General features: G+C 40.3%; 1 protein-coding gene across 1 annotated transcript in view; it reads right to left on the bottom strand.

Moving 5' to 3' along the window:
• HECTD4 (HECT domain E3 ubiquitin protein ligase 4) overlaps nt 1-16,236 on the bottom strand; it is a 66,709-nt gene extending 50,473 nt beyond the window's left edge. Inside the window, exons 1-5 of the mRNA XM_010720190.3 lie at nt 16,115-16,236; nt 5,828-6,345; nt 3,138-3,227; nt 2,660-2,790; nt 635-743 (exon numbers count right to left, since the gene is read on the bottom strand). Of these exons, the coding sequence (XP_010718492.1) occupies nt 635-743; nt 2,660-2,790; nt 3,138-3,227; nt 5,828-6,090 (593 nt within the window). The 5' untranslated portion in view covers nt 6,091-6,345; nt 16,115-16,236. The remainder of the gene's footprint in view (nt 1-634; nt 744-2,659; nt 2,791-3,137; nt 3,228-5,827; nt 6,346-16,114) is intronic.
• Between the last annotated feature and the right edge of the window lie 6 nt (nt 16,237-16,242).

Raw genomic sequence — 16,242 nt, forward strand, 5'->3', positions numbered from 1 at the left:
AAAAAAAAAAATAGCAGCACATTATAATTCTTTAAAACTCTGCACTTCTTGTTTGTTCTTCTAAGAACTCACAACCACATTCTAGAACTTTGAACTTAAATTCAAGTCATTTTAAGTCATCAATTTCCGCTGTAAAGGTTTTAACCATAAGAAACCTCATGACTTCTAAGCAACAAAGAAGTTAGGCAGTACTGTTACAGCTGCACTAATCATGTATATAATGAATAGCATAATTAGAAAACAAATACTTACAGAGCCACTAATTGTACAGCTCTACATAAAAAACTAGTCTCTGCTACATCCCTCTCAGCAAAGAAAAATCAACTTTATGTACATACATATATACATGTCTGAAACATCAGCTACTCTGCTACTACACTTCTTTGCAGAGGAGGCTGAGCTGCTTGCTCTCCAAAGGTCCCTTACAATCAAGTTATTCTATAATTGCAGAGAAAACACTCTCAAGAGCTACAGATGAGAAGACCAAAATGCTAAAATAACACTCAATGAAAACGCAGAATGTGCTCTAGTCCTGTTACATCCAACATCTGAGAAAGGCTTACCAAAATAACAACTTCTTTTTTCCCCAAATGGATCTGCAGAATAGCAAACACTCATCTATGCTGTCACTTACCGCAAGGTACCGTGTAACCCAGATCCTAATTTGCTTATTCCTCTTCCCACTGAATTTGTTGTATAAAGGTAGAGGCCATCTGCTGCAAGACAACGTCCTAAGTCTGCATCTGAACCAGAAAGAAAGAACAGAGCACGGATTTTCTATGTAACAAACAACACTAGAAATTCTCCATGGTTCTCATTCTTCTGCTGAAGCTACAACAGTAACTGAAAGCCTACAGATGGTCACAACAGGCCACAGTTGACAAGTCAGAACTGCTTTTTTAATACTGAATTTACTACTCAGTGTTCTAAGAGATACGGTAACAGTTAAACTCCAGTTCTTCTTACTGCAACTTCTTTACCTTTCTTTGGTCACTTAAGAAGCATTTGGATTACACACAACTCACACAAACAGTACAAGGTTAATTTCCCAGTGATACCAAATAAACCCAACAGGAATTAGGGGCTGGTCAGCCAGCTTCTTTTAGACAATAACTGACATTAGTACAGTTCTGAACATGATTCAAGTGGCCATCATCTATTTCTGGTGAATTTCCATTTCCTGCATTGTGTTCTCACGTCAGCATTAAGACCACCTGTCTTCTGGTATTACTGAAGTAATTTTAGTATTATTAGTACTATTTTAAACAGAAGCTTGCGCCATAGGTTTAAACTGGCCTTCTTGCACTCTATTCAAAACCGTAAGTACAATAGGAGCCAATACCCAACATCATGCTTAGGAACACAGGATTAAGCAACAAAATTCATTTCAAGTGGAAAATTCCCTTAAATATAAACCAACTTGGACATCTGATATTAAACACTTTCAGAATGACCCAAAGGAGCAGAATATAATTCTCTTTTTGCAACAGGTAATGTTCAGTACCCAGGACTGGAAGCAAGATTAATGTACAAGTTAACATACAAGTACAAGCAAGATTAATGCCTATATAAGCCTTTCCTACTCAGGACAAGTGCCATTACCATAACTTGCTTGTGGGAAAGGAGCAGTATAATTTTGAGCCTTGATCTAATTCCTGGTACAATACCACACTTCTCTTCCAGGCAGCAAATTGCCCCTTCCACCTCTGAACTTTGCTAAAATTAAGACAAAATGTATTTCTGCCACAGCTCTGTCACTCAGAAAGCAGTAATTACTAACCATCAAGAAGGGACACACAGGACAAAGCCTTGTAACAGAGATGTCAATAAACTGTTTCAGTCAACCTATTTAAATTCACATAATCTCCACAGTCATCCAGGGAAACACACAAAAAAAAAAGACACTGAACTTGTACTTTTAAAAATAAACGTGCTCTATCAGTGATAGCTACTGAATACAGGGATACTGCATGTGACAAATAAATTACACTCACTGAAAGATTAAATGAGGGGATAATGTCCAAAAATCAGTTTGACCTCCCTGAAAAATTATCACTGAAATCAGGGAGAGTCACCATAGCTACAGCTTTTCATGGTTTGCTCCACCTAGATCATGAGACCAGTTAAAAAGGCACTTGCTCTCCAGCAAGCACAAAGTAACTCTTCAGACACCTATTAGCTTGTCTTTTAAAAACTATACTAAGATTAATGCAACCTCTTCATTTTAATTCAAAACAAGATATTTTTTCTTATCTGACCCCCAGACCAACTTATAAAAAGTTGTTTACATATTCTGGTTAGATTAGCTTGATAAGAGTTGAGATGACAAGCTAAACAACACACACCATTTAGTACTTCTATATAATTGGGTCAATGCCTTTTAAAACTTCAGCTTTGAACGTACAGACTCTGACAACAAAGTGCCCAGGCAGCTGCTGCCCTCCCACTCCTTATCTATCAGGCTTCTCTCTCCCTTCTAAACCCCTCAGCTTTCAGTTACCTGACCTATACTGTAGCTGATTTCACACGACTTCCAACAGAAAAGATGAAATCCTTTTCAACTCTACAGCCCTACATCATTTTATTTTTTAAATAATTATTAGCACAAAAAGCATTTTTATTCTCCTCTGCTAATATTGACAGACACGAAATAATTCACCTTTATTTTCACCGCTGGAGCTACTGTTGGCATCAGGTGCAGGTAACATGTCTTCAAAGCCCCAGGACACAATATGCTTCCCTCCAAGCAAACAAGAAGGTGAGCCAGGACCTCCCTCCAAAAGCAACAACCTTTAAGCACAAAACAAGGTAAGATGCATAGAGAACAGCCATAACAAAAGCTACCTTCATCAAAAGTTTAGATGAAGTTTTATTTATTTTAAAGCATTTTTTTTTCCTGTCAGAGGACATAAGCTACTTAGAGGAATCACTAGCATTTTACCAAACAAATTACTGGATCCTTTTAGATTTGACTTTCTAATGTCTTCCTTCTTTAATTGAAGAAATTTCAACCTTTGCTACAGCATTCAAAAACCCTAAAGCATTTCCATTACATTTAAAGACATTTACCTGTAAATGCATTTATCATTTACCAGAGCCGAGGTAAAAGTGCTACAGTTAGAAAAGTCACTACAGACCTGTACAACACATCAGCCACAGGCAAGGTTCCCAGATCTGTCTGTTTCTGTAATAGATGCACTGTATGAACAAAGGTTTTCAGCGACCCTCTAAAAGGATAAGAAAAACATGAATTAAAGATGTCTATTGAAACAAGACTGAAAGCACACAGACAACAGCATCTATGTAAAATATAATATCCAGTACCATAAAGAGAGAGTAGCAAAGATATTCCATCAAGATTCTTTTCTAATTTGCATTTCTTTTCTGGTTGATTTTCATTCTTTTGTGGAGGAAGAGAAAAGAGGAAGAGAGGGTAACAGAAAGGAAGAAGGATGCTGGCTAACTGCCAGTCTAAGTCACACTGTCTTTCTGGAAGAGGACGAAGCACCATGCAGGTAGGGAGATCAGCAACTGTGTGACAAACCACACATTCAGTAAAAGCTATAGAGGCACATAATAAAACACCTCAGGTTTACATCTATTATAGGCAGCTACTTTCAGTATTTCTTGTTGCTGACTGAACACCTTCAGATCTTCAGATATAAAACGTAGGTCTTCCCAGGACTGAGACACAGCATTACTAAAAGCTGCTGCAGACACAATCCAGAGATGGCTTTCTTGTGTTAAATGGAAAAGACTTAAACTAATGAGTTTATTACCATGAGTTCAATTACTTCTGAACACAAAGATGGAAGCTCTTCCCCTTCTGAAGTGATGGATCAAAACGTATACAAGAACCAGATAGCTATTAGAGCAAAATTAAACCCAAGTAAAAATCATTTCTTATCCTGCAAAGAAATACATTGCTTTAAAATCTCACCATGGTATTTATAAACAGATGGAGTTTGTAATTCTAACTATAGCTCTTGTTCATTTGCCTGTTGAATTCTTTTCTTTGGAGAACTTATGAAATCTGTGTGTCAACAAAGAGGAAAACTGCTTGTTTTGTTTTTTTCTCTCCCAGAAATAGAGGTATTTAAAATATATCTACTTTACAGTTTGTTTTAAAGCTCAGGGTATCAAAAACAAAAAAACCAAAAACCATCTTCTGAAAGATGCGCTGGCTTTATTTCCAAGCACAACAGCCTAGCTAAAAACAAGAATCTTGACAGTGCCTTAGCTATGACAACAGCTGCTTATGAATCGATTTCTTCAGAAGCATGACTGCTGAACTGAAGAGATCCTTACCAAGCACTCTGCTGAAAGCAGCCTTCTGCTTTCTGTCACACACGGGCAGTCCTGGGTCCTTAACTCTAACAGCCGCCATCTCCTCATCCACCTCCAAAACCACGTTTTCCCCACTGCCATTTTCAGCTGCATGCTCTCACAGATAAACCTCAGCTTGAAGAAAACTGACGCTGAATACTTCAAAGCACCTCAATTAATTATTTAAATCCATATTCACCCTGCTGTTTTATTCTTAGTAACTCAAAACACAAGATTGCAACCAGGAATCTCAATAATCATCTCATTTTCAAGACTTTCTCTTTATAATGGGCACACAATGCACAAAATATATATTTAAAGAAAAAATGCAGGGCTTTCACAGGTAAACAGAGCAAAGTCAGATGTTGCATCTCCACAAGCAGTGCAAGAGAGATTTGCAAAGGAAATACAAAATCAACTTCCATTTCAAAAGCGCTATTGGAAATTTAGCTTCTACAAATTCAACCAAAAATGAACATGCCGTAATTCCTGAAAACTGACATCTGGGGGGAAAAAAATATATATATACATATATATATATAATTAATATATATTATATATATAAAAATATATAGGTGTATATATATGTGTGTGTGTGCGTATATATATGTACACTCTTGACAAAATCCAAATCCAACTTACTAAGTATTTTTTCAAGCATGTTGCTTTTAGATAAGGCAGTTGCCAGTGCAAAATAATTTGCCACATGAAGTAAATTTCTTCATTACAGCAAGTACACTAGAAATAAAGTATTTCCCATTTGAAGAAACACTTTTTTTTTTTTAAAGCAAGCTGTGACAGCTCTCGAGAACTTCAACATCTTAAATCAGAATTAAACTTGACAGACAAGGCTGCAATCTCAGAAACATTAAACATGAAGGCTGAGATTGCTGTGCAAGAGCTAAATGCTGTAGTCCTGTCCCCCTCCCGAAGTCCAAACCAATAAAAAGAGGGAATCTGTATTAAAAGCTGTGATGGCCATTTTGTCCTAAATCACCCAGTGCTGTGCTGAATGCACACAGGGCATGAGATAGTCCAAACTATACTCATTGAATTCTTCAGAGGCAACCAAATGAAAAAATGCCTCCAGATGTTTCACAAGGTAACAGTGAAATCTGGAATGAGTCGTCCTGAATCTTACCAGCAATGCTTTCTACAGCCAAAAGAAGAAAGATTTGTAAGCTACATGACTAGCAAGGCAGTACAAAGGGCAAAGGGACACAACTTTCCTCCATGACAAAACCATTTGGAACTATTCCTAGAACAGATCGTTGCAGCGGAAGCAGCACTATGCACATTTCTAACCTAGATCATTCTGCTTGTGTTGAACACACAAAAAAATACATACTTAGCCAGTTTCACCCTTCCCATACCAGTACTTAAGTGTTAGGAATAGACTAAAGTAAGCAGCAAGTGAATGTCAACAGCGTGAGCACATCATTTTTGATTCTTATATTTAAGTATAAATGCTATCAATACCATCTCAATCCAGTTTCCTTACCTTGCACAAGCCAAGGCAACTAGGGCAGCAGCAGCATTTTCCTTTTGCTTATATGGAATCTGATGACCTGAAGCAGAAGTTTCTTCCAACCACGAGCACAGCAAAGACTCTATCCCATTGAGACAGTCAGCTGGCTCCTTAGTCAAGCTCAAAGGCTGGCAGTCTCGAAGGCAATTCAATAGCACCTCGGCGGTTATGTTACAGAGAGAAGGGTCTGTTCTACTTTGAGACTGAATGAGGGGAAAAACCAGCAGAAGCCCCATTCGTGAAGTAAAGGGCGCCTGCTCAGGCTGCTGTAACAAGCCTTGACGTTTGAGTAAGGCCAGTGCTTCTTCATCCCCCGAGCTCTCCCTGTCGTGCTGCTCCTCCAATGCCAGCTGCCGCTGGGCGTTCCAGAGTCCTCGCAAGGCGTTCAGGCGGTACTCCAGCAGTCGAGCATAAGCATTGCTCTGGTTTCCACACACAGCCCGTAAGCGCTCAGCTAGCTCTGTCGGGTTCTTGGTCTCAAACGTGAGGATCTGAAAGGAAGAGAAGTGGTATTTATATGGGTTTTCTTTTTCTTAACGACAAACAATGCATGGCTGCAGAGGACAGCTGATCTGGATAGCACACTATGACGGACTGGGATTTTTGGGGTGTATGAATAAAGCTGAACTGGAGGCCAAAGAGCAGGGAAGTGGCACGCAGTCTGTTACTGCTGAGTCAGCACTGCCACTGAAGCCCAGGATTCAATTATGATGGTAAAACAGCACAGATTTTAAACAAAAACATGTATGAAATATCTTAGAGCTCCACTGCAATAGATTTGTTATGATATTTTTATTTTTATTTTTATTTTTTTAATTGAGGCAATTCTGCTAAGAAATTCAGGACTGAGTGATGATGTTTAAATAGCAGTCAATACTGTTACAATATTCTGTAATAAGAATCTGAACATTTTAGCTCCAGGACTTTCCAAATCAAAACACCATCAGTTCTCTAAAACAAACTAACAGTTTTGTTGTGTGCTCTCCCCACCTTGTTTTCCCCCCTCCTCAGTTTTATGATATTGCAATAAGCTATCTTTTTCAATAAGTTACTGCCATAGCTTAAAACCCGAAAGCCCCCTCATTTCAGAGGGAAGAAAGAGGCCTTCCTGGCACTTCTGAGCAAAACGGGAGACAAAGCTGCAACCAGAAAAAAAGCCATGACAGAAAGAAACCTATTTATGGGTTAGTATCCAGCCTGGTACTTGAGCTCACAATTCAAGGTAATTTACAGACTTCTCCCTTTACAACAGCTGAGATCAGCAAAGCCACTCAAGCTCCGATAACCTCAAGGAAAGCAATGAGCTCCACACATCCTGATACTTCTGATTCAAGGTCCAAAGGGCTTCTGCCTGCACACCACACTGCTCTCATCCACTCTCATGCCCGTTTTCAAGTTATAAATCCATCCTACCCCCACCCCACTCCCTTTAAAATAAAATAAAATAAATTAAGAGGTGCAATGAACAATTCCATGCAGGTTTTTTGTTTAAAATTATTACTATTTTATTGTAGACAGAAGCTGCATGGAATATGAAACATATTCATGACTAACTGTAGAATTTTGAACAGCTTGATAGAACACTTCAGGACAAATCACATCTGCCATTTCTACCAGCACCCCTACTACAGTCAATGAAGCTTTTCAGTACAACCCAAACACCCTCCACTACAGACATGAAAAGTTCACTTTAAAGTGCAATTCACATAATAATTGCACTTCAGTAGATGTTAGGATTAAGCTTCTTAAAACCCAAGAATCTCTTTTTATTAATTTCTTCAAAGAGATTAAGAATATTAATTCCTAAATCACATATATTTAAAATAACTACCTCCCATTAATTTGTGTGTTCTATTGTCTCAAAATTAAGCTTAATTACTTTCTATTAAGATGCAATCACACTCTAAAGCAGTTTGCTCCTGACTTTCTTGAACTGTACTACGTAGGTGATGGATCCCCAACTAAGCAATAATAAACTACAGCAGTGGAGGAAAAAGGAATCAACATTTTCAGCTAGAAGAAATGCTGACAAGGTCTGCGTCCTCAGCAGCAGAGACACCACAAAGGACAAGTTGCTATGACTAGCTGGCTTTCCCTTTAGATTGCAATAAGCACTATGGTTATGAATTAGCAGTTTGCCTTCCTCTTCCCCCACCTTTCCACAGACACAGAGGAACCCCACAATCCATGCCAGGTTTCTTAGCTTAGGCACAACATTTGAAGCCATTTTAACCCACCATATTGGCCAGAGGCGAGTGCTTAAAGCTACCTGCAAAAAGAGCTTTAAGAGCAAACTTTCACATTGACTGGCAGCAATAAACAGCTTGAGAACTTTCAGGATTCAGATGTACTCCTTAAGATCTTGCTACACACCACCAAACCACCCCAGTTCTCACTGGTTACCCAAACACCCCTCCTGACCTGATACTGACAGAGCTCCAGCTGGTCTGTGCCACACACACGGCTTCCCTTTGCAGTCTGAAGGCTTCACAACAGACTCACAACCTTTGCTGAGGTTTCCTCGGCCCACTGACTAACTTTTCTCACATCTCCAGGCAAAGCTTGTTATCCTGAAGCCTATTTGAAGTCAAAGCAGATTAACGCAAAATGCAAGAAGAAAACAAATAAACGTTCATGAATTCCAAAGCAGACAACAACTACCACTGCTTAGAAAAGAAACAGAAAATCTGTTCTAAAATAATTCACAGGAAGAGTAAGAACAGAAAAGTCTCTCCCATCCTTTTCCCAGCTGACTTACTGCAGACCTCACTGGCACGCGGTTGCCATTTCAAATACCTTTAGCCCCAGGCTGTACCCACTGGAGGGTTTCTTCTGGTTATAAAAGCTGGTTTACTCTGCCAAGCCTCCCTTTTTAACCCCTCCAGCAAAACTTAATCCTTCTGCCCCAAATTAGCTTGTTTTCTTCCTATCCAGGAGCTGAACTGACCATTCTCTTTGTTAAAATAAGCACAGACATTCTCCTACAGACACAGGTCTGTTACACCTTGGACCTACATTTCCTATACAACACTTGGGAAGACCTCAGATGCAAACAGACCCCAAAAACTGGCACAGCACAAGCAGTCACCTGGACCTGCAGATCACAGAATGTGAAAATCAGGGAACAAATCACTGCTTTGCCACAGAGCAAGTTATCCAAGCACCTACTTACACCTCAAAGGATGGTCTCTAACAGAAACGGAAGCTCAACAGTAACACCACCAACTGCTATCAAAAACAAATGAAAGATTTGTACGTAGGTGTAAGGGTAGACCACAAAATAAAATCTGAACGTACAGTTTATGATCAGAACAAGTGAAAGAAAACTTAAATAACTACACTACAGAATAACACATGTTAATACACTAAGAAAAAAAGGGCACAGGAGGTGAAGATGTTGAGTGTAAGTTAATAATACCACTGTCATTGTAAAAAGACAAACACAGAGAATTGAGGGGAAAAAAGTCTTAAGAACACTGATAGAGCTTAAGTAGTTCACAGTTCAATTTCTGCTTTTAGATAAGACAATTCACATTTTGTTTAGCAACAATCAATAGCATTAAACAAACAAAAGAATCAACTCCATAATAGAAATGGAAAGTATAAAGAATAGCTTCTGAGGAACAACAACAAGGAAAGTTGCAGCTTTGGAAGCTACTCTGCAAGCATTCAATAACCAAGATGCTTGAATTAGGGGAAGAAATAAAACAGCATCAATTTTTAAGTTCCCTGTCTAAAATTGATTCTGTAAGTAGGGTAAACATCACGTTGGTACCTTTTGCAAATAAGAATTCTGCACTTCAGTCACTTTGAAAACACAGTTCCTGCACTGTGACTGCAATCATTACCTATTTAACAACTTTAAGTTGGCTTTCAGTCAGCAAAACTGCCTTGAAAAGTTTGTCTGATTTTCAAAGGCTGAGGTTTAATGGCCTGAAGTCACCCATCAACACTGCGTTACTAAAAACTTAATTGTAGCTCCTTTAATTTTGCACTAAGCTTGTTCTTGTCGATTATTAAAATTGATATAAAATATTAAATAACAAATATTTTACAAAGAAAACGGTCGATCCAAAAGTTCAACAGTTAGTTCATTGATCCCTTCTTCAACACCAAGAGGCACGGAAGGACCCACTTCAGAGGCCCAGCACTGGGTAGGACACTCCATTCCCACTGCATCTAATTTCTGCCCCGTTTCACCCAGGACAGAACTTCCACCAGAGACTTCTGCCCATTCTGCAATACTTTTGTCACTGGAATTCACTACTGCCAGGGTAAAGTGCTTCTCTACCAACTACAAACATGAGACATCCTACAATTAAGACACGTTAATCTACATGAAGAGCTTTAGCCTGAGGTTTTACGACCCCATTAAGTAAATTTAGAAGTGAGCTGCTGCTAAAAAGCAGCTTTTTCCTCCAGCTAAGATCCCGGTCTCCTTATGCTGTCCCTGGTGCTGGCAGCAGTGCTTGTGCTCTCACAGCCCCCAGCCCCTACTTTTTGGGTGGTTTTGAAGCCAGGCTTTTTGGCTTTGACTGGATCCAGGGGGTCTCCAACAGGCAAAACAGAAAGGAGCAGAATGGAAAAGAAAAAAAAATGCACAGCCAACAACAAACGTGAACAAGGACTTCTTCCAGCAGCTCTACCAGCACTTCTTACAGCCAGTCTCAGGCTGAGCTGCTGCTTTCATTCCGCTATGCATGGAACTGACGAGCAATGATGCTGCACACACCACGCTGTATTTTTCTCCTAAAGTTATAAAAGCTGTCGCTTACAATATATACATCCAAAACAGCATTTAATTATTTCCCTGCATAATTAAACTAGCTGAATTTCGCACACGAAGAGAGCAACTCTTTGAAGACAGAAGCACGTTTGCTGTATCAATTACACACGTAATATCCCCTGAGCATTAAATAAGCATCACCCCCATCTCACGGAAGGAACAAACATCAAGACAGACAGAAAAAACATGGAAATTATAAGATACATTCAGAAAAGGCATGAATAAAAGTTAACTGCATTACTTTCACTGTCATGTTACAGCTCTAAAGTCATTTCTCACGTGCCGAAGCATTAACATAGGAAGCAGTGCTTGTTTACTTGATTCTTTTGACTCCAGAAATACAAATAAAATCATATAGGGAAGAGAGAATTCCAAGATTTATAGATATAAGAGAAATACCACAATCAGCAGTTAAGATACTCAAAAAAATTGAAATATGGATCACAAATCAAACTGCTCCCATAAACACCACTGGATACCACTCCAGGCCTCCACTCTGTCACTGCTGCTAACAGCACTTCTGCTGACAGCAGTTTCTGCATCACACAGTAGGAAGCCATCTCCATGAAAACACTGCCTTCATTTCTTTTAAAACATTTTTCCAAGCCCTCTATATGCTTTTTGTTTGATATGCTGAATGTTCAGAAGATATTTATAGACATACAAACATTTTCAGCCTGGTGTTTTAGATACTGAAATGTAGTTTCTCAGGTACTACCCCATACTTACATCACGCAGTTGGAAACTACACCACAAAGATGCACCTTCCACTTAAAAAACAGAAGTTTCAAGCCTGTTCCAATTACTTTTTATCTTTTGCTGCAAGAAACGTTAACTGCATCACCTTGTTCAAGGATTCTATTGATCCCTCATCTTGCATTTAGCAGCACAGCTTTTTCACTCAGCTAAAAGCACAAACTATTCTCCCCTGTGAAAGCAATGGAAGCCTAACTGTGCTCTGAAATAAGCATTAGGGAAACCCATCTCTTACCACATAACAACAACGTACCAAACCTTTTGTTCCTTGGTATCTGAGATGAATCAGAGCACAGGCAAACCATAAACAAAACCTGTAAAGTAAAGCAACGTTTCTTTATTTGTTCATTAAAACACTTACGTGTCTCTTATTTAATTAGATTAAGATGTCAGATAAAGAAAAACCTTTGTCATTTAAACATCTGAGAACACAGACCACCAAATACTCAGCTACAACTGGTAAGAAGCACTAAATTTGAGAAAATATGTTTGCAGGATTTTCTTTCAGAGGATATTTTCTAATGTTTCTCTACCAGTAAAAATGAAGCAACTCAAACAAACAAAAAGGCAGAATGGTCTACATTGTAGGAAGTTTGACTAAATTCACACAGGCCATAATAACTGATAACAAAATCAGCAACTCTCCAGAGATTAAATCACCCAAAACTGGTGGTTTATACAACTATAATCTGATGAAAGGAAGCTTGGAAGGAAAGTGAACAACATTTCAAAGTCCTCTCAGGCAGCAAGCAAGAGACATACAGTGATACCTACTAGAAAATGATTCACTCCTCCACAAAAGCAACATCCAAGGCTCACACCTGCAGGGCTATCTGCCCTTGCAGAGCAAACTCCAAGACCCAGCCATTGGTATCACACTGAAAGCTATGAATGCTCTCAGAGGATCACCGAAGCATGTGAAGGGGTGGCTGCCACAGGCAGGGCTGGGAGCACGGCAGCTCCCTGGCAAGAGAGCATAACCCCAAGAAGGGTCACCCCTTTGTACAAAAGCAATTGTTTATGCTGACACTGGAGGTTTTTAGCTTGTCAGAAGGGAGCTTGTAGATGCAAGTAGGGTCACAACCAGAAAGATTTGGGAAGCACTGACCTAGATAATTACAGAGAATTACCCTCTCCTTTAGAAGTCAGAAGTGAAAACGTTCCTGCCAGCCCATGAGCAAAGTGGGTGAAAGTTCCAAGTTTAGCAGATACCCCCAAGTGATCACTGTCACATCCTGTTTGAATACTGCTGGACTTGTCCCTACACGGCGAGCCCAGACGGAAGAAGGAACACCATCTTTATTTTCACACTTACACGTAATTAAAGATAAGTATGAGCAGCACAGTGACAACCACCCAGTGGCATCTCACATTCTGTCCAACAATAATGGAGTTGACAGGAACCAAACTATGAGATGAGGACAGAAATACACGATCCAGACAGCTACAGACACTGGAAGTGCTGCTCCTACCTCACATAGAAGAAAGGAACAGAAACCAGATACCCAAATGACTACTATTTACATAAAGCTGTAAGTAAAATGGAGTATGCAGGTCACAGAAGTGGAGTGGCACATTAAAGTATTCCACTTTATATTACGACTACGTATTAAAGAACCTTTCTTCCCACCTACTTCTTTGCAGAAAAAATAACTGAAGCTATCACCAGTTAAGCTGAAAAATCATTGATGCTGTGTATTTAAAACTAATGGAAAACCAGACAGAAATCTGAAGATCAGGAACAAGTCTTCTTTAAATGGCAGGCTGACAATGATAACGTTCGTCAACCCCGTGAAACCATCTAAAAACAAGTGATGCTGTTTACCATTTTGCTATAGTCTGTGAGTTCAATGGCATTCTTATTACATTGCCAAGGGTTACAACAGCAATTTGTATTGCTGGCTTTCTCATAAGATGTAGCACATTGACTCTTGGCACAACAGCAGACTAAGCTGCGTGGCTGAAAGGACCACTGCCTTCAGACAGCCCATGCTGGGGTTACTGACTCTGTGAAAGACATTGATTGGGAAGATTCCTGAAATGCTGTAGTTTCCATTGCAGCACACGAAGGAACAGCTCACCTTCCATTAAGCTGTCCCTCCTGAGCAGGCAGAGATGGGGCAAAAGTGTCCTGGCAACCTCTCAGCTGTTAGTCAAGTAAGGCTGTCTCCAAGAAGCAGAACTCATGCATTTTGAAAGCAATTCCTCAAGTACAAAGGGCACAAAGGCCTGCATAACTGGTAACTAATCTAGCTCTCCTCCTGAGAAGATCTGATTGGAAAACCCATACAAGAAGCAGCTTTTATATGCACATCACTATAATCTATTTAAAATACATATATATACATCAATATTAAAAATATACTTATCCCTTTTAGCTTTGGTACTTTATCATCTTTGCAAATATGCTGATAATCTAAAAATATAGTATACACCATTTATGCTACATAAAAATTAAAAATAAGAAATTAATGACCAAAACTGAATGGCATCCCTAGAACAAGGGATCTTTCCCCTTGTTACTTTCATGTTGAGGAAAAGGTTAACACTCTTGGAAAATACTGTTATGGGAGAAAAAAAATATGTATACATACATACAAATACATACATGCATGCACAGGTACACAGATATTAAGAAAAAAATAATGTGGAAGTTAGAACAACAGGTCTAAGTGTTCATAAAGCTTTTTTGGTAGAACGCCAGCACTGTAACAAGACCTTAGAACAGAAGGACAAAGGAAACACGTGCAAATACACTGACATTATTCACCAACATGCTCTTAGAGGAATTTTTAAGCAAAAACAGACCACAATGTTACTTTCAAAATAAAAAAAGTGTTGATTTACACGTTAAATATTTTTTAATTAACCACTTCATTTGGAAGAGTCAATCAGGGTTCACAGTGTCACTGACAAAGCACAAAGAGTGCACTAAAGAAGTTTAGTAATCAAAGCAGCAGCTGCAGCATCTCCCACCCTCGTCCCATCACATATCCCCAGAGACTTCCAGTCACTTCGTTTTCAAATATATTTATTACAAAGAACCAGGAGTAGAAACAGTGCAAATGTGCCATTCAGTGTATCAGCTGACCATACGACCACATTTCTTCAACAAGATGCATGCACCTATTTCCACAAAATGGCTCCTCAAAGTCATTCCAATTTACCAAGGTAGCCCTTTATTTAGAAGACTCACACACACAAAAAAAGTTATGAGCAAACTAATTTACATGACTTGAAATTTCAAATCTTTTTTTTTTTTCAACACCCCACCCGCTGCTAAAAAACTATAACCATCTCACAAACAAGAACTGAAAATTAAGTCTCTTGTGGTCAGCTATCCTCTCAGTGAAAGGAAATAAAATGCTTAAGGCTATATGTTAAAACGAAGACTATAGCAAAAAGGGATGTTTATTTATTTTTAAAGTTCCACTCTGCAAACATGGTTAACAAAACAAAAAAAATCAGGAACAGAAAGATGGTGTGAATCACTGGCACTGGATTGCTGAAAGACTCATAGAAGGGCCTGAAGGACAGGACAGTCTTTTTCTCACCTGAACAAAAAACCACCCAGTCCAAAGCGTTTGTCCAGTTCCATGGAAGAACACATTTCCAGCTTGTTAGATCTTACAAAACTGTTTGTTTTTAATGTGTATCCTCCTTCATCACCACATGGCACTAAAATGCTGTGAGCGCGTGTTTTCCCTCACACATTTATTGGACTTGATGGTGTTTCTAGAAATATGTAACGGAACCAAAATGCATTCTTGAATTCAAGCTGCACTGAGTGCCAGAGCAGACAAGGGAGAACCATTTCACATTTATGCTCAGAGCCGTCATCCACCTTAAAACTCCAACCGTTCATGTGATATTTGCCAACATCCATTTCACGAGAGCAGCTCCTGCTCCCACCCCCATCTCCACATCACACAGAGCACAAAACGCTCTCTCAGCAGGAAATCTCTCCCCCTCGATAAGGCAGTAGGAAGTTTTCATAAAGGCCGTAAAGACTCCACGTCACGGCTCCAACAATGACGCTGCCGGGACCGAACCCTCCAGTCTGGTTTCGGGCTTTCTGGGAAGCAGCCAAAGGGCTTGGAGGCCTCAAGGCAACCCAGCACAGCACAGAGCTGCTGTCGAACCATCCCCTCCTGGCTCCTCTGACAAAGACCCTGTGTCATTGCGAGCCACAGTGCTGGAGAGGAGGGCGGGGTGAAAGGAGAGAAGGGAGGCACACAGGGAGCAAATGCAGCCTGCAGAAGAGATGCAGCCTACAATCCGTGACATTCAGCCCTCCGCTGTCTCCTCGGGAGATAAAACTGCCGTATAATTTGCCACCGCCAAGGCGGAAAGCTGGGAGGAAAATCCCAGCTGCTCTCCCGCATCTTGAACAGTGATCGCTGGCAGCAGCTTAAACGCAGCCCCAGGACATGCCAGCACCACGCTATTGTAAAACAGGTTAATTGCAACAAGAAAGACACAAAACCGTAAATAAAAAGAACGGAGCCAAAGGCCGCCTCAAAAACACGCGAGCACGGTTCAAACGATTTCCCCATCCAGGAGACGCTTCACCCTCCATCTTCATCACCGCCGTCCTCCTGCCCAGCTCCGCTTTCACCATTATTCGCAATAGATCCGACAGGCCTCGGTGCCAGGAGGCTGCCGGCCCCGAGCACCCACCGCCCCGCCACCCCGCTCAGCTGGGGGCCCCCCCTCACCTCCAGCTCGGTGTCCCCGGGCTCCGCCACCCCGACGATCTCGCTGGGCAGCTCGGCCAGGTCGGTGACCCGGATCAGCCCGTCGTGCAGGAAGATGGTCTCCTCCTTCACCGACAGCCACTGCGCCG

This window comes from Meleagris gallopavo, chromosome 17, assembly GCF_000146605.3.
Source record: "Meleagris gallopavo isolate NT-WF06-2002-E0010 breed Aviagen turkey brand Nicholas breeding stock chromosome 17, Turkey_5.1, whole genome shotgun sequence".
Classification (NCBI taxonomy): domain Eukaryota; kingdom Metazoa; phylum Chordata; class Aves; order Galliformes; family Phasianidae; genus Meleagris; species Meleagris gallopavo.